We start from the raw sequence: 12,987 nt of genomic DNA, 5'->3' as shown, positions 1-12,987 counted from the left end.
GTACACTACTGCTTCTACTCATCTTAATATAGGGCCCAGCCCTGCAATTAGAGCCACTGGGGCAGACCTTCACACCTGAGTGAAGTCCCACTGGAGTAAATGGAACAAGACATGGGAGACACAGGCGGTTCTCAGAGATCAAATGACGGGAGTAGAGCCTCAGACTGCCAACTGCTCAAGCTCGGGTGTTTTTATTTCAGTGAAGTTCTACACACAATCAGATCAATGCTCCAGAGGAAGAAAAAAACAAACAAAAAAACCCCCCTTCATTACTTTTCTGATATGATTTTCTCAAGGGTGATGTTTCACATTGTGCTCTACTACTGACACCAGTATGCTATGACAAAATAAATGGAATGACAAAATTAAATGAGCCAGAGTCAGCTCTCAGCATAAACCTGGACTAATCTCTTGCATCTGCCGTTACACTGGTAGAAGTTATATGCAGATGTAATTAAACAAGAAGTATGTTTTACTATATTTTACCTTGTATTTTTCTTAGATTTCTATTTATAAATTTGTTAATCACAAGAAATCAAAATAGCATTTTAGAAGGTCATCTCCAATGGCATAAAAAAAAAAAGTAAAATGTTAAACATATTTAGGAGATAATTGCTTTTTACCACATGGGAACAAATATACAGCACACATGTATGAGGATTTACCAACAAAGAGAACAGAATTTTTCCACACAATTCCAGAACAGCAATATGAAACTTTAGAATATTTTCTATAGTAACTCTCTTTCTGTAATCAATTTAGCCCTGTGAACAATGGGAAGCCCTAATGCTTAATCACATTACTTCTGTAATATGGAATATATAGAACAAAATATTAAGCACAATTGATATAAAGATAAGCAAGTTCTACCTGATTGGCTTGATCTCTGTAACTAACACTAAATGGAAATTAGCCATTTAAATGCAAAGTGAAATTGGCAAGCATAGTACAAGCAACAATTATGACTAACTCATAAAATAAAAAGAAAAAAAGCCACAAAACTTCAAACTACATCCCACTTAAATTCCCAATTCCTCTGCTTTACAGAGTAAGCTTAGCCTTTGTCAGCTTAAACCCCAAAACAACATAGGTCATACTGAACTAACTCTAGGAGAAAACATTGACTAAACTAATCCAAATTGCACACTGGACACTTGGGATTTTTTTTTTTTTTTTTTTTTTTTGTGCTAAGCCTTTTGGTCTACACAGATCATTTGATTTTTGTCAAAGTCCAGACCAACATAATTTAAAAACTGAAGACACTTCTTTATTTTTAAACTATAACTAAAATGCCTGTGCTTAATAAATCCTAGTCTCTGTTTAGAACAGAATTAATATTAGAGCTTCCTTTTCAGAAGATATTTTATAGATCAGCTCTTTCCTAGGATTACTTTTATCATTTGAATACCTTAATGAATAGTTTACAAACCTTTTCAAAGGTTTTTCTTCTCCAATGTTTAAATTCTTCTAGCTCATTTTTTAATAGAAAACTACTAAAATTTCTTTCCAATTCCTTGCCATGGATTAAGCCGAATGCTAAAATATTGTTCACAAATGCATGTAGGTTTTATAAAGAAAAAATGCTCAATTATCTACCTTGGAAACAAACATGTGCCCAGATTTTACTTTGTCAAGGCACAACAGGTCATATTTCTCAGTTTTTAAACAATGTTCCAAGGAAAAACTCAGAATGCTGACATTTAATTACTTCAATAGTTTACAGGATTTATAGTAAATAGAATCTGAGAGAAATGTCATTAAAAAAAAAAATAATCGAAAGACAGAAGGCCATAAATCCAACAAACTTATCTAGACATAGTTCTAGAGCTAGAATTACCTGTCAATGTTAGGTGATAAGCAATTATTAACTGTAAAATGCCAGTTTCAGACACGATAAATACTTCATCCTGCCACTTCAGTGGTATTTCTTGCTTTCAGTTGCGTGGATTTAAAAAATGCTTTCTTGAGGTGGAATGTTGCCTTTGGACGATAGCTAAGGAGTTAAACCATTCTTGTATATTATGTCTCTAAGTTCATAACATACAAACTTTTATTCAAAAAGCTTAAATCCTTAGTTTTCCCCTATCACTAGTAGTTCTTTTGCAAGGATCTCTTTAAATATTATTTTACCAGACAACAACATAAAACCACTTAGTGCCTATATAACACAAACTTTTCAGCCTCAAATAAGAGGCAAACAAAGATCATAAAAAATTACCTCGAGTTCCAAGTCCCCCCCCCCCTTTTTTTTTTTGCTTCTTATGTATCTTTCTAGCTACTTATTTCAGGTTCTGATTCCTTTCTAATAAGCAGAGCTCCAAGAGGAGAAAAAAATTACCAAAGACTTAGTCCCAAATCATCAAGCAGCCAACAATATCAACCATAAAAGTAACCCTACCTCTGAAGAATATTTTTTAAGAATGTATGAAGAAGATCACTCAAGAGGTGAAGACAGCAGTAGCAGATCTAAGAAGAATCAGGAAGCAACCATCAGAGAGACCAAAGCTAGCTATAGAAAATAAAGTCAGTAAGAAAAGAAATGGAAGCTTTCTCCCACCACCTTTGAAAAGAGAGGAAAACAGATGAGAGGGAAACAATAACCAGGTGACTGAAAGAGATGGAGACTTCCTGCTATAAAGTGCTCTTTTTGTACCAGAGCTCAAGGAACTAGTCAGTTGTTTCAGTAACAAAGAAGCAAGAATTAAAACATTAGCAGATTAGATTGCAGATATTAGAATCTCCTGTTTTAACATTCTCAAAACAATGTAATTTCTAAGGACTGCAATGTGACTTCTCATTCAGTATCAAAAATGCTGTAAAAATCCACATCTATAAAGTGCCACGGGAATTATGATAATCCAGTATGACTAAAAAACCTGAAAGGTATCCATTTCAAACTGTAAATAAAACATATATTACAAGTAGAAGAATGAAAGTCTGCTATTTTATTGCTCTTAAGCCTTCGCTGAAAGCAACAGTACACACTGAAGTAATGTGGTCCAGTCAGCACTAAAATAATTTTGCTACAAAAATACAGGATCTATCTTTTTGGAAAGATGAGAGGGGCATTTTGAAAAAAATTAAAACCGAAAATCTAGAAACCAGTCAGTTTGGCATCTACTTTTCATAAGAAGTTTCAAAATTGTATTTTTAAATGGCAAACAGCAATCATTAAAAATGTTAAATATTTCAACATCAGTGAATCAGACACAGCTATGTGTTAACACGCTGTTAATTATAGTAATTGTACTGGGTCATGTCTTTGTGATATAGTTGAGGAAGTATTTCAGAGATCACTGTTAGATAAATCCTTTTCACTTACCGGTCTGAGTGCACATACTGAGCAGAAGAAATACAGAGTAAGAAGCAAGGCTGGCAACAATCAGCAGCAAGATACTAAAACACACAAAATATTCACAATTAAAGCACTTTTACAGTAGTATGCACTTTCTGTCTTTAAGAATGCCCTTTTTGCAAGAAATAAGCTACCACAAGAGAAGATTTCCTCATTTTATGGCTTGTATCTGCTGACTATGGTTCATATGGTCTCTGACGTTCCCAATACTTGCTAAGTTCCGCTGCTGCTTCTGTTGTTCACCAAAGCATATCACACACTATACAGGATAAAGGCCTGATGTATGAATTGCAAAGAAGACATAAACATAGGAGTTTGTGCGCATACATATACACAGAAAAATATGTACGTTCTAATGAAGTGAATCTAATGCTTAGAAAACGGTAAAAGTGACAATTCTGGTGACTTTGACCCCATATCCATAGGTTAGTACCTACAATGAGCAGAAGCGCAAACAAAAGCACAAGCTGATTCACATTTTTCGGATACGTAGCCGTCCTACTTCAGAAGCCCCATTTTTGGAACTAAAGCAGATAGCGGCTTTAAAATGTAAATATCAATCTATTAGGAGTAATGGCCAAGAAATTGCCACCATGTGGCAATTTAATGCAATGTCTGGGCAATAGTTATGTTCGACTAGATTTGAATGACTAAATCGAAGAGGGAAGATCTTATTCAACAATGCTGAAAAGCAAGACCTATTTATTTCTGCCTCAGTTTTTGCACAGGAGTCTTAGTAATCAAGTTTTGTTCCATTTAAAACTACAAGTTGAGTTTAAATATAAGTGTATGCAAGAAACAAAAAACTTACCTAAACCCCATGATCCCTGTGTTGGCCATAGCATAGGATAAGCCAAGTATCCCACTTCCCATAATCGCATTCATTAAATTAAATACTGAGAAACCAAAGGAAGAGCCAGGATTTGGAGGATTCTGTGAAAAGGGCAAAACAAAGTACAATTAGTGCACGAGGTGTTTTGGGCTTCCGTAGGAGGAAATGTAATGGAGGGGGAGAGTCAGTCAACTTTTCCTTCCCTAATCTAAATCAGAAAATCTCTTTTCTCATTCGAAGGCCATGCAAACCTTTGTGCACATAAAATAACGTGATGCTGTCCCTTAAGGATCTCAAGATGTCTATAACCTTTGAGTATGGTGATATTAGAGCGCGAAAAAGAGCGCACCCAGATTTATGCCTAAAAGCAGGCTACCCCTGTGTGCTCGCACCAGGAGCAAAGGGCAGAGCAAACGGCTGCACGCCCCAGCCTTCAGCAACCAAACCATCAGACGGATGAGAAGACGCGCCAGGACCCGACGTTCAGCTTCACAGGCCCGGCCCTGCCCCGGGCTCCCATCAAGCCCTTCCCGCTACCCTCGCCAGGTGTCACCCCGGGAGCCGTCCTGCACAGCCTCGTCCACCGAGCCGGATCGATCGGCCCGAGGTCCCCCTGCCTCCCCCCGCCCAGGCCGCGCTCCCCGAACTTCTCCTCAAAGCCAAGCACGGACGGGGGGCAGCCGCCCCCGCAGCCTCCCGGCCCGGGAGCCGCCAAACCGCGGGGACGGGGATCGCGCTGACACAGCACCCGAGCAAAGCAAGTAAAGTAAAATAAAGTAAAGCCAAGCCGGCGCCCGCCGCCCCCCGACAGAGCGGGCCTGGGCAGCCCCGCGGCCGCAGCCCCCTCAGGGCGCTCCCCTCCCCACCGCCGAGCCGCCCCCTCACACGCACGCTGCCCAGTGGCGGCGGCAGCAGTGGGGCGGACTCCCCGTCTTCGTCCGCCTCCTCCTCCTCCTCCTCCTCTTGCTGCTCGCGGGCGGACAGGTACCAGCCCCGCTCGGCCAGGAGCCGCCCGGCCCCCCGCGGCGGCGGCGCCATAGCACCCCGCGCCCCGCCGCCTCGGCTCTGAGGGGAGCGCCGCCGGGGGGGGGGGGGGGGGGAGAGGCGGGGAGGGGGCCGGGCCACTCCGGGGGCGGGGCCACCGCTCCAGCCCCGCCCTCCCCCTCAGCGCGGCCACAGGGAGCGGCGCGGTGGCGTAGCGTCACGGCGGCGGCGATGACGTCGGAGGGTGCCGGCGCGCGCGGCGGGGCTCGGCATGAGGTGAGGGCGGGGGGGGCAGGGGGAGCGGTAGCCGTGGTAACGGTGCGGGCTCGGCTGCGGCCTGCAGGCGGAGGGGTCCCCGCAGCGGCCCCGACCCCGCCGCCCCCGGCCGGGCCTGCTCACGTCCGGCCAGCGGCGGGCGGCCCGGGCCGCGGTGGGCCTGAGGCGGAGGCTGCCAGCGGGGCTCGCCTCAGGGAGCGGCGGTGATCCCGGAGAGGCCCCGGCCAGGCTCCGTTCCCGGAGTGAGGCCTGGCCGGCGCCTCTCCGGCCCGCCCGGGGGTCTGTGTGCTTGGTGCCCGGTGCTGCTTGTGGAGCTCGGGCCGGGCGGAGCGGGTGGCAGCTCTCCAGCAGCACCCTCCGCCCCCCCGATTTTACTTCACGTTACTCTGAGGGAAGAACGAGGCAAACGGGGATTTTTGGCGGGAGCGTGGTTACGGAGGAAAGGCAGGCCTTTGCAGAGACAGCCTAGGGGTGATGTTAGGCCTCATGCCGACAGCATGGCCGCAGTGACTTCCAAGCAGACCCAGCGTGGGGACTTTTATGTCGCAGGCTTGTCTAATACCGAGAAGCCTGTGCGAACCAGGCCAGCAGTTTCCAGCTAGGGAGAAGGAGAATGCCTAAGAAAAACACTGGGATGTTGTGGCCTCTGGATGAAGTCTTTCTCCTCTGTAGCACAAGTGAAGAATGTAATGTTTATTTTTGAGTCAACAGGGAAAGGAGGTGTGCTTTGCCAAAATCTTGGTTTAGGGAAATGAGTTGGCTGGGAGGTGCAGGGAGTCCCAGCGAGGGGCTGGGATTTGTGGGGGAGGGAGCATGGGAGCAGGGCCAGCTTTTCCAGGGCTTGGGTGCAGCTCCTTTTTTGAAGAGACTGCATGGCTTGTTACCCTGAAGGAGGGCAGCAGCCCTGCACGTCGGGGTGTTGATGAGAAGAGAACCGGTTTCCTTTCAGAGCTAGTTTGTATTTCTCCTGTCAACCCCCAATCTTAAACTTCCCAAGAAGTCAAGAGAAACATCAGCCTCACGCACTACCTAAACCATTGGTTTCTGCTGAGGAGCATCTGATGCAGAGTCAGAAAAGTTGGGCCCCTTTGGACTGTCTCTAGCAGGGGAAACCATTTAGAGGAGCGTAAAGCTACTTTTCAAGTCTCCATCCTATGAATAAACGGTGGAGAGGGGTTCAGTCGCTTTAACAGACATTACTAATGCTTCCCTGTACCTTTAGGGGGAATTCTGCATTTAATTCACGGTCTTTCTGGCATGCCGCATGTGGAGCAAAGACACTACAGAGCGTGTAACCCCTTACCACTGGGACACAGGAGGCAGAAATTGCTGAAGAGTGATTATGACCACTCTTGCTAATAACTGTTTTCTAGCAACCACTGCTTGGTAATGAATTTTATCAGAGACAAGGGATCCAACAGTAGGATTGAGACAGTAGAAACTTTTCCATTTGGCTTACTGGGATTAATACCACGTTTATTAGAACAAAGAGAGGTCGTTGTATTTTGGCAGGGGGGGATTATCTCACCGCTTGAAGTTAGTTAATATTTAAGTCTAAAAATACATTTGCAAAAGGACAGAACTTTGTAGTATATAATTCATAATAAAGACTTTTACTAAACTATTGTGGATTGTTTGGTACAGATGGAAATTCTGGTTTAAGAGAACAGCAAATCCATGTGATTTGCAGCCTTTTTAATGGAATGATTACATAATGTCTATAAAATGAATAATTTCTCTTCTAGGACTTTATGGAGATTTGGATACTCTGCCAGACTACTGAAAACTAATCATTTTAGGACAGCTGCATCAAATACATCATTTCAAGCAGTTTGGATGCTGTTGGCACGATACTCTGGCAGAATACCTGGAGTCTTTGTAGTAGTGAAAAAAAATAGGTTTTTTACAATGCCTGAAACTGTGGAGGATAAAGCTAATCTAGAACTGTATTCACCGCATCCTCAAGTGCGTGGGATGACACTACTCAACAGAGAAGCTTTTAAAAGGACAGTTGTTGTTCCAGTGCTTAAAGTCAAGAAAGAAATTGTAAATACTTTGCTAAAGTCCCTAAAACATACAGTACTACAGCGTCCTGGTCTAAAGCGGGTGGTTGAGGATCCAGAAGATGAGGACAGTAGACTTGTTATTCTGGATCCTCATAAAATACCAGAATTCTCATTGGGAGAATCGGAGCAAGAGGTAGTAAAACAGCTTAATGTTCATCCTGAGGTGTCCAAGTATAACTTGGAGCTGACTTATGAGAACTTCAAGTCGGAAGAGATCCTACGAGCAGTCCTTCCTGAAGGTCAGGAAGTCACCTCTGGATTTAGCCGTGTTGGTCACATAGCTCATCTGAATCTTAGAGACCATCAGCTACCGTACAGACATTTGATTGGTAGGTAAAACAACTCTTCTCAAAAAAAAAAAGTAGTATATTTTGTATATTGTTAAAAAGATATTTTAACAATTACTCTACCAATAAATTCTTACTTGTACAATGAAAACTTTTGAGGGCTTTTCATTGCTTTATATTTTGACTTTAGGTAGCCTTGTGCTGCTGCTGTAGCTGTGCACAGAAGGCACAGTTCTCTCCTCTTACAGCAATTGTGGTCTCACTTCATTGAGCATTGGGTCAGGATGAAGTATGTGCTTTAGAAAGATGTCACATCTACCACCCTGAATCATTAGAGGAAGGTTGTTCTAATCCATGTTTACTTTTGTTCATTTAAATGCAAACAGCAGTGTTTGTATCTCCTGTAGAACATTTAGGAGGCTGTAGTCCTTAACCAGAATATCTTTTGCCCTCTCTTTCAGGCCAGGTTATAATTGACAAGAATCCAGGAATCACTTGTGTAGTGAATAAAACCAGTATTATTGACAGCACATACAGAAATTTTCAAATGGAAGTGCTCGCTGGAGAGAGCAACCTGGTAACCAAGGTACGGGGTTTTTTTCCCTCGTTATTTTGAATTTAGTATGTTAAAACCCAAAGGCATCTACTGGAAAGATGAGATGAAGAGATGCCATTAAGACCGTTCCTTTGCACCATGCCCTTTCCTGACACTCCTTTTAGAGTGTAAGAGCTGACAGTTACTTCTGCGTTCATTTGTCCTGGTCTGCCAAGAGCAAACTCACAACGCTAGGGATCCTGAAGATGAGTATTCTTTCAAGTTCATAGCTTAGATTTTAATGGCACGTAGAAGCAGCTGAAGAAAGAGATACAGAGATACTAATTACAAACTTGTAGCGAGGGCTGTTTCTCACTTTAATGCGAAAATATTTAGTGGATTTCATCTCAGAAAATGCTGTTTCTTAATTTCACCAAGCCTTGTACGGTGGCTCGTACAGAACGTAAGACTGTTTTTAAATCTCACTGACTTTGCAACATAGGCAAGATTTTGCCTATGCCTTTTTCCTTTTCTGTCAGCAGCAAGACAAACCTTGTCTTTCTGTTTTGATGTTTTTCAGGTGCAAAGCGCTATGTAACTGCCAAGTATTCTTCACATAGGGTTTCTTGTCTTTAGCTGGAAACTTGGCTACTGGTTTGACCAAAAAATATTTTCCCTAACTGTTAACAGTTTTGTACTTTTAGAAGAGAAAACATTAGATTACCAAATAAAAAAGTTGAATAGCTTGGTAGAACATCCTGTACATGCACAGAGAAGGCATTTGAATTGTCAGGGCAGAAGCGATAATCAAATATTATGCAGATGGAATTAGCTCATTAAGCATACATCTAGCATACCACCGAGCTGCACACTGAGGAGTGCAGATAGGTATCAGTAGGTTGGTCGCTGGCAAAGCAAGTGATGCAGTGATTTGGATCGGAGGTTACTTTACTTCAGAGTCACACAATTCAAGTGTGGTGGTGCAAAATGAGTATTATCTTGCATCCCATTCTCCTCTGAGTAAATAGTTTCTTTTCAGGTTTGTTGTTAAGTTCGTGGTCATCCCAAAGTTTGGGTTTGGATCGGTTTCCAGACTGTCACCTTGACAGGTAAAATACAGTATTTTTTTCAAACGGCAGAACTGGCTCCCAGTGGCTTTGAATTTGGCCGACTGCTGCCATTCCTGTGCTATATCATTCTCAGACACTTGTTTACTATGTGGATGCTGCTAAGCAGGGCTTGAGGCATCTTCCTGAGGTCTGCTTTCAATAAAGGAGTTGTCAGCCAGCCACAAAGCTCTTGAAAATCCTCCAATTTAATTTTTTTAATGGTCATTTTAAGTTGCTGCTTTATTTCCACCTGGTGATTGAGACATGCATGAGCCAGCCATCTGGACTGACAGTTGGAACATTCCTTATGGCTATTTCTGATGAGTAGATCTGTTTATACAAGATTCACATGTACTACTAATGGGACAAATGTCAATGTATGCATTACCTTTTGATAAATCACCTTGGGTTTTACTGCCTTAATTACTGATAATGCTTAAACATGCCTGGAATTTGAATACAGAGGCTTAAGCAAGTGTTTTGGACTTTCAGGTCAAAGAAAATAATATTGCATATGAATTGGACTTTTCTAAAGTCTACTGGAACCCACGTCTTTCCACAGAACATGGCCGTATCATTGAGCTTTTAAAGCCCGGTGATGTCCTTTTCGATGTCTTTGCTGGCATTGGACCTTTTGCTATTCCAGCAGCAAAGAAAAAGTGCCACGTATTTGCAAATGATCTCAATCCTGAATCCTACAACTGGCTTCTGCACAACTGCAAACTAAACAAAGTAGACAACAAAATAAAAGCGTTCAACATGGATGGCAGGGACTTCCTCCTGGGGCCGGTGAGAGAAGAACTAAGTAAAGAGCTCCCACTTCTGAAAGAAGAACAGAAAACCTCTTTTCACATAGTCATGAATTTGCCAGCTTTGGCTATTGAATTTCTCGATGTTTTCAGGCATCTCCTAGCTGGAGAGCCATGCAGCACTGCTGGCCTTCCCACGGTGCACTGCTACGGTTTCTCCAAACACGACGACCCAGCCAAAGATATCCAAGAACGAGCTGAAGCCTCACTGGGAGTCTCCTTGGATGGACGCTGTTCTACTTACCTGGTTAGAAATGTTGCACCGAACAAGGAGATGCTGTGCATCAGTTTCCGGATTCCGGCCGACGTGCTGTACAAGAGACCCTGCCCTGATGAAGGTAAGGAACGAGCCTCTTACGTGGCACTTGGATTTCAGGCTGCACCTTTTGCTGTCTCAGGCTGTTCCCACCTTGTCAGCCCTGCAGGCCACTTCAGCCTCGTGACAGCAATGCTGTACTCCGGTGCGAGCACAGACTGAGCACCTGCACGTGTGCAGCAGCTGCAGGGCTTCGTGCGCTCTCGCTAACAGTGGTCCGTCCTCTGATCCCAGATCCGCAGAAAAAAATGGTGGACTGGATAGGACCAGGCCGTAGGCCATAAACCAGACCTCTATGCCTTAGACTGCGTATTGGGGGAGCATGGGGTATCTAACGTCAAGCACGCGCTTCTACCACCTAAATACTTAAGAACTGGAGCTCCAGTTTCACCCAGGGTAGAATGGCATGCTTCCAAGTGACTGGTCCCAGTTCTGACCTCCTCCCTTACGCTTGCACGGACTCAGTTTAGGTCTGGAGTCACTACATCAGCAGAATCCAGTTCTGTACAATTTCACTGAGAAATAGGTAGCCCTAGAGATCTCTGATGTTGAATTTGATTATATTTTTTTTTATAATTGGTCATTTGTTTCTTGAAGTACTTGTAGAAGGTAGTTGCTTTCAGTGATCTTGCACTACATGATGAGGGGGACCGGGGGGAGGCTTTCAGCCTGCAGTTACCTGAACTGGAGGAAGGGAGGTTTTGATAAAGCTTTAATGCCATGAAACTTATTTTTACGCTATTGTTGGGTAGCTCTCAGATGTAGGTCAAAATGTAGCTCAATACAGGTTTTTTGAAAGTCCTTTTTGGCATTTAGTAGAGCCCCCCCTCCATTACTGCTGTAACAGTTTTTGTTTGTGACTGTTAATCTTGGTTTTAACTCTCATCTCTTCCTGTTAAATCCCTTAAGTGTTAATGGCTTGTGGTTTAGTTCAGTCTGTTTACTGTACGTTAAATAACCTACTTTTTCTGACCTTCTTCCAGCAAAACCAGCCTCTAAACGTCTGTGTACCAGCAAAGATCTTTCTGAAGAAAAGTTACCAAGGTGAAGACTAGAGTTATGGTAACTACCTTAGTAGTGTGCGTAACGTATACTTAGGGTACTTCTGGTTTACCCCTTGTATTATTTGAAGCGTACCTGTGTTACCCATCTCAGGTGTGGAGATGCGTAATGCGTGTTGCAGCTTGCTTCCTGCATTTATCTTTTTTTTTTTTATTGTGGGATCAACAAGCAGATTGAAATTGCTGTTACTACAAAAAAATAAAACTTCACTTTTTTGTAATAAATGTGGTTTGATACTTTTCTGCTCTCTATTGTTTCACGCCCTGTGATAATTCAGTGACACAGACTGGGATAGTTTTCTGCTGTGTTACTCTGATAATGCGCCGTTTGTGGTGACACCAGATTTTTCTGTTTTGTTGGGTCTAGCAAGATGACTTGTATAACCCTTGCATTGGATTCCCTTTGGCAAATGGTTTTGGTGTTTAAGAATGTTGGATCGGTGTTAGCGGATGTGCAAACAGCTCTTGTGTAAGCAAGATAACCTTTCAAAAACTTAACCCAAGATCCATAAAGGCCCAAATAGCCATGTATACTTTTTCCTGGGCTTCTGGGTAATCAGTGCTTTTTAACACTGAGATTTAACTAGGGATCAGTTGACTCCTAACTTAGTGTTTGCCCACTGTTGAAGCAGGAAGGACTCTAATGCCGTTTGCACATTTGCAGGTGAAGGCATCTTGATCCGCCTCATCCGGTGGACTTTGTGCCTCTGCCATCTCCCAGCTCTCCCCCTACCCGTCCAAGTGCTCTGCTGTTGCAGTCCCTGGGTGATCTCTGGCTGGCTGCCCATATTCTGCAGGGATCCGAAAAGCCTCTGCCTTTGATTTCCTTTTCTTACCCATCCAAACTATTGTTGGGCAATGTCAACCACAAACAGTTTATTTGGACAGAGAACTCGGATCACCCTGTTTCAGATACTTCCCTTCAGTCCAAGCTTGGAGCTCACGCCTAGCAACTCAGTTACCACACGTCCGTCACCCTCCCTGGCTCTGCGGCTGCGGCTCTATGGCTGGGGCCTGTATCCCTGTGTTTTGGTTCTCCCCCAGACAGCCACTACGGCCTGTGGATTTGGTTTGCGCAGTGGCTCGATGTTACAGCCTTTCCACTGCCAGTGCTTTTGAGCAAGCCTTCGTGGCTTGGTTACTGCTGGATTGCATTTATCAAACCAGGGGGAAAAAAAAAAAACCATCACTCACTCACTCACTATGCTGGAAGCTGCCGCACAGATGACCTCCCTGCCCTTTAAAATGGCATTGCAACAGCTTTCACCCATTTGTCCTTGCTGCCAGTGACAGGCACATCATATCCTCGCCCTACCAGTCACTGCTGCTCAAAGAGCAAGTGCTGGACCCGCCTCCA

General features: G+C 43.7%; 2 protein-coding genes across 5 annotated transcripts in view; one reads left to right on the top strand and one right to left on the bottom strand.

Moving 5' to 3' along the window:
- The window catches only part of SLC38A6 (solute carrier family 38 member 6), a 44,035-nt gene extending 38,741 nt beyond the window's left edge, over positions 1-5,294 (bottom strand). Inside the window, exons 1-3 of one of the 3 annotated variants that reach the window (XM_075753337.1) lie at positions 5,073-5,294; positions 4,167-4,288; positions 3,323-3,396 (exon numbers count right to left, since the gene is read on the bottom strand). In XM_075753337.1, coding sequence (XP_075609452.1) covers positions 3,323-3,396; positions 4,167-4,288; positions 5,073-5,225 — 349 coding nt within the window. In that variant the 5' untranslated portion in view covers positions 5,226-5,294. The remainder of the gene's footprint in view (positions 1-3,322; positions 3,397-4,166; positions 4,289-5,072) is intronic. The other 2 variants (XM_075753338.1, XM_075753339.1) reach the window with 2 other exon arrangements.
- Positions 5,295-5,320: 26 nt separating this feature from the next.
- On the top strand, positions 5,321-11,855 carry TRMT5 (tRNA methyltransferase 5). Of its 2 annotated transcripts, XM_075753336.1 has the most exons (6): positions 6,046-6,138; positions 6,621-6,622; positions 7,193-7,842; positions 8,262-8,386; positions 9,937-10,591; positions 11,553-11,763. In XM_075753336.1, exons 1-6 carry the CDS (start codon positions 6,061-6,063, stop codon positions 11,615-11,617), a joined length of 1,575 nt encoding a protein of 524 aa, XP_075609451.1. In that variant the 5' UTR covers positions 6,046-6,060; the 3' UTR covers positions 11,618-11,763. The 2 variants fall into 2 exon arrangements, with proteins under 2 accessions (XP_075609450.1, XP_075609451.1); XM_075753335.1 differs by lacking the exons at positions 6,046-6,138; positions 6,621-6,622 and adding an exon at positions 5,321-5,447 and having other exon boundaries at positions 11,553-11,855.
- The last annotated feature ends 1,132 nt before the right edge of the window (positions 11,856-12,987 follow it).

Source organism: Balearica regulorum, chromosome 5 (genome assembly GCF_011004875.1).
Source record: "Balearica regulorum gibbericeps isolate bBalReg1 chromosome 5, bBalReg1.pri, whole genome shotgun sequence".
In the NCBI taxonomy this organism is placed as follows: Eukaryota; Metazoa; Chordata; class Aves; order Gruiformes; family Gruidae; genus Balearica; species Balearica regulorum.
Note: the sequence above shows the minus strand (reverse complement) of the source record. Positions and strands in the feature narration are given on the sequence as shown.

What these genes read in the sequence shown, in the direction of transcription:
- TRMT5 (XM_075753336.1), top strand. Translation starts at nt 6,061, where the DNA reads ATGCCTAAGAAAAACACTGGGATGTTGTGGCCTCTGGATGAAGTCTTT. An exon ending in AGAGCAACCTGGTAACCAAG is followed by an intron (nt 8,387 to 9,936) that starts GTACGGGGTTTT and finishes TTGGACTTTCAG; the next exon opens with GTCAAAGAAAATAATATTGC. An exon ending in GAGACCCTGCCCTGATGAAG is followed by an intron (nt 10,592 to 11,552) that starts GTAAGGAACGAG and finishes ACCTTCTTCCAG; the next exon opens with CAAAACCAGCCTCTAAACGT.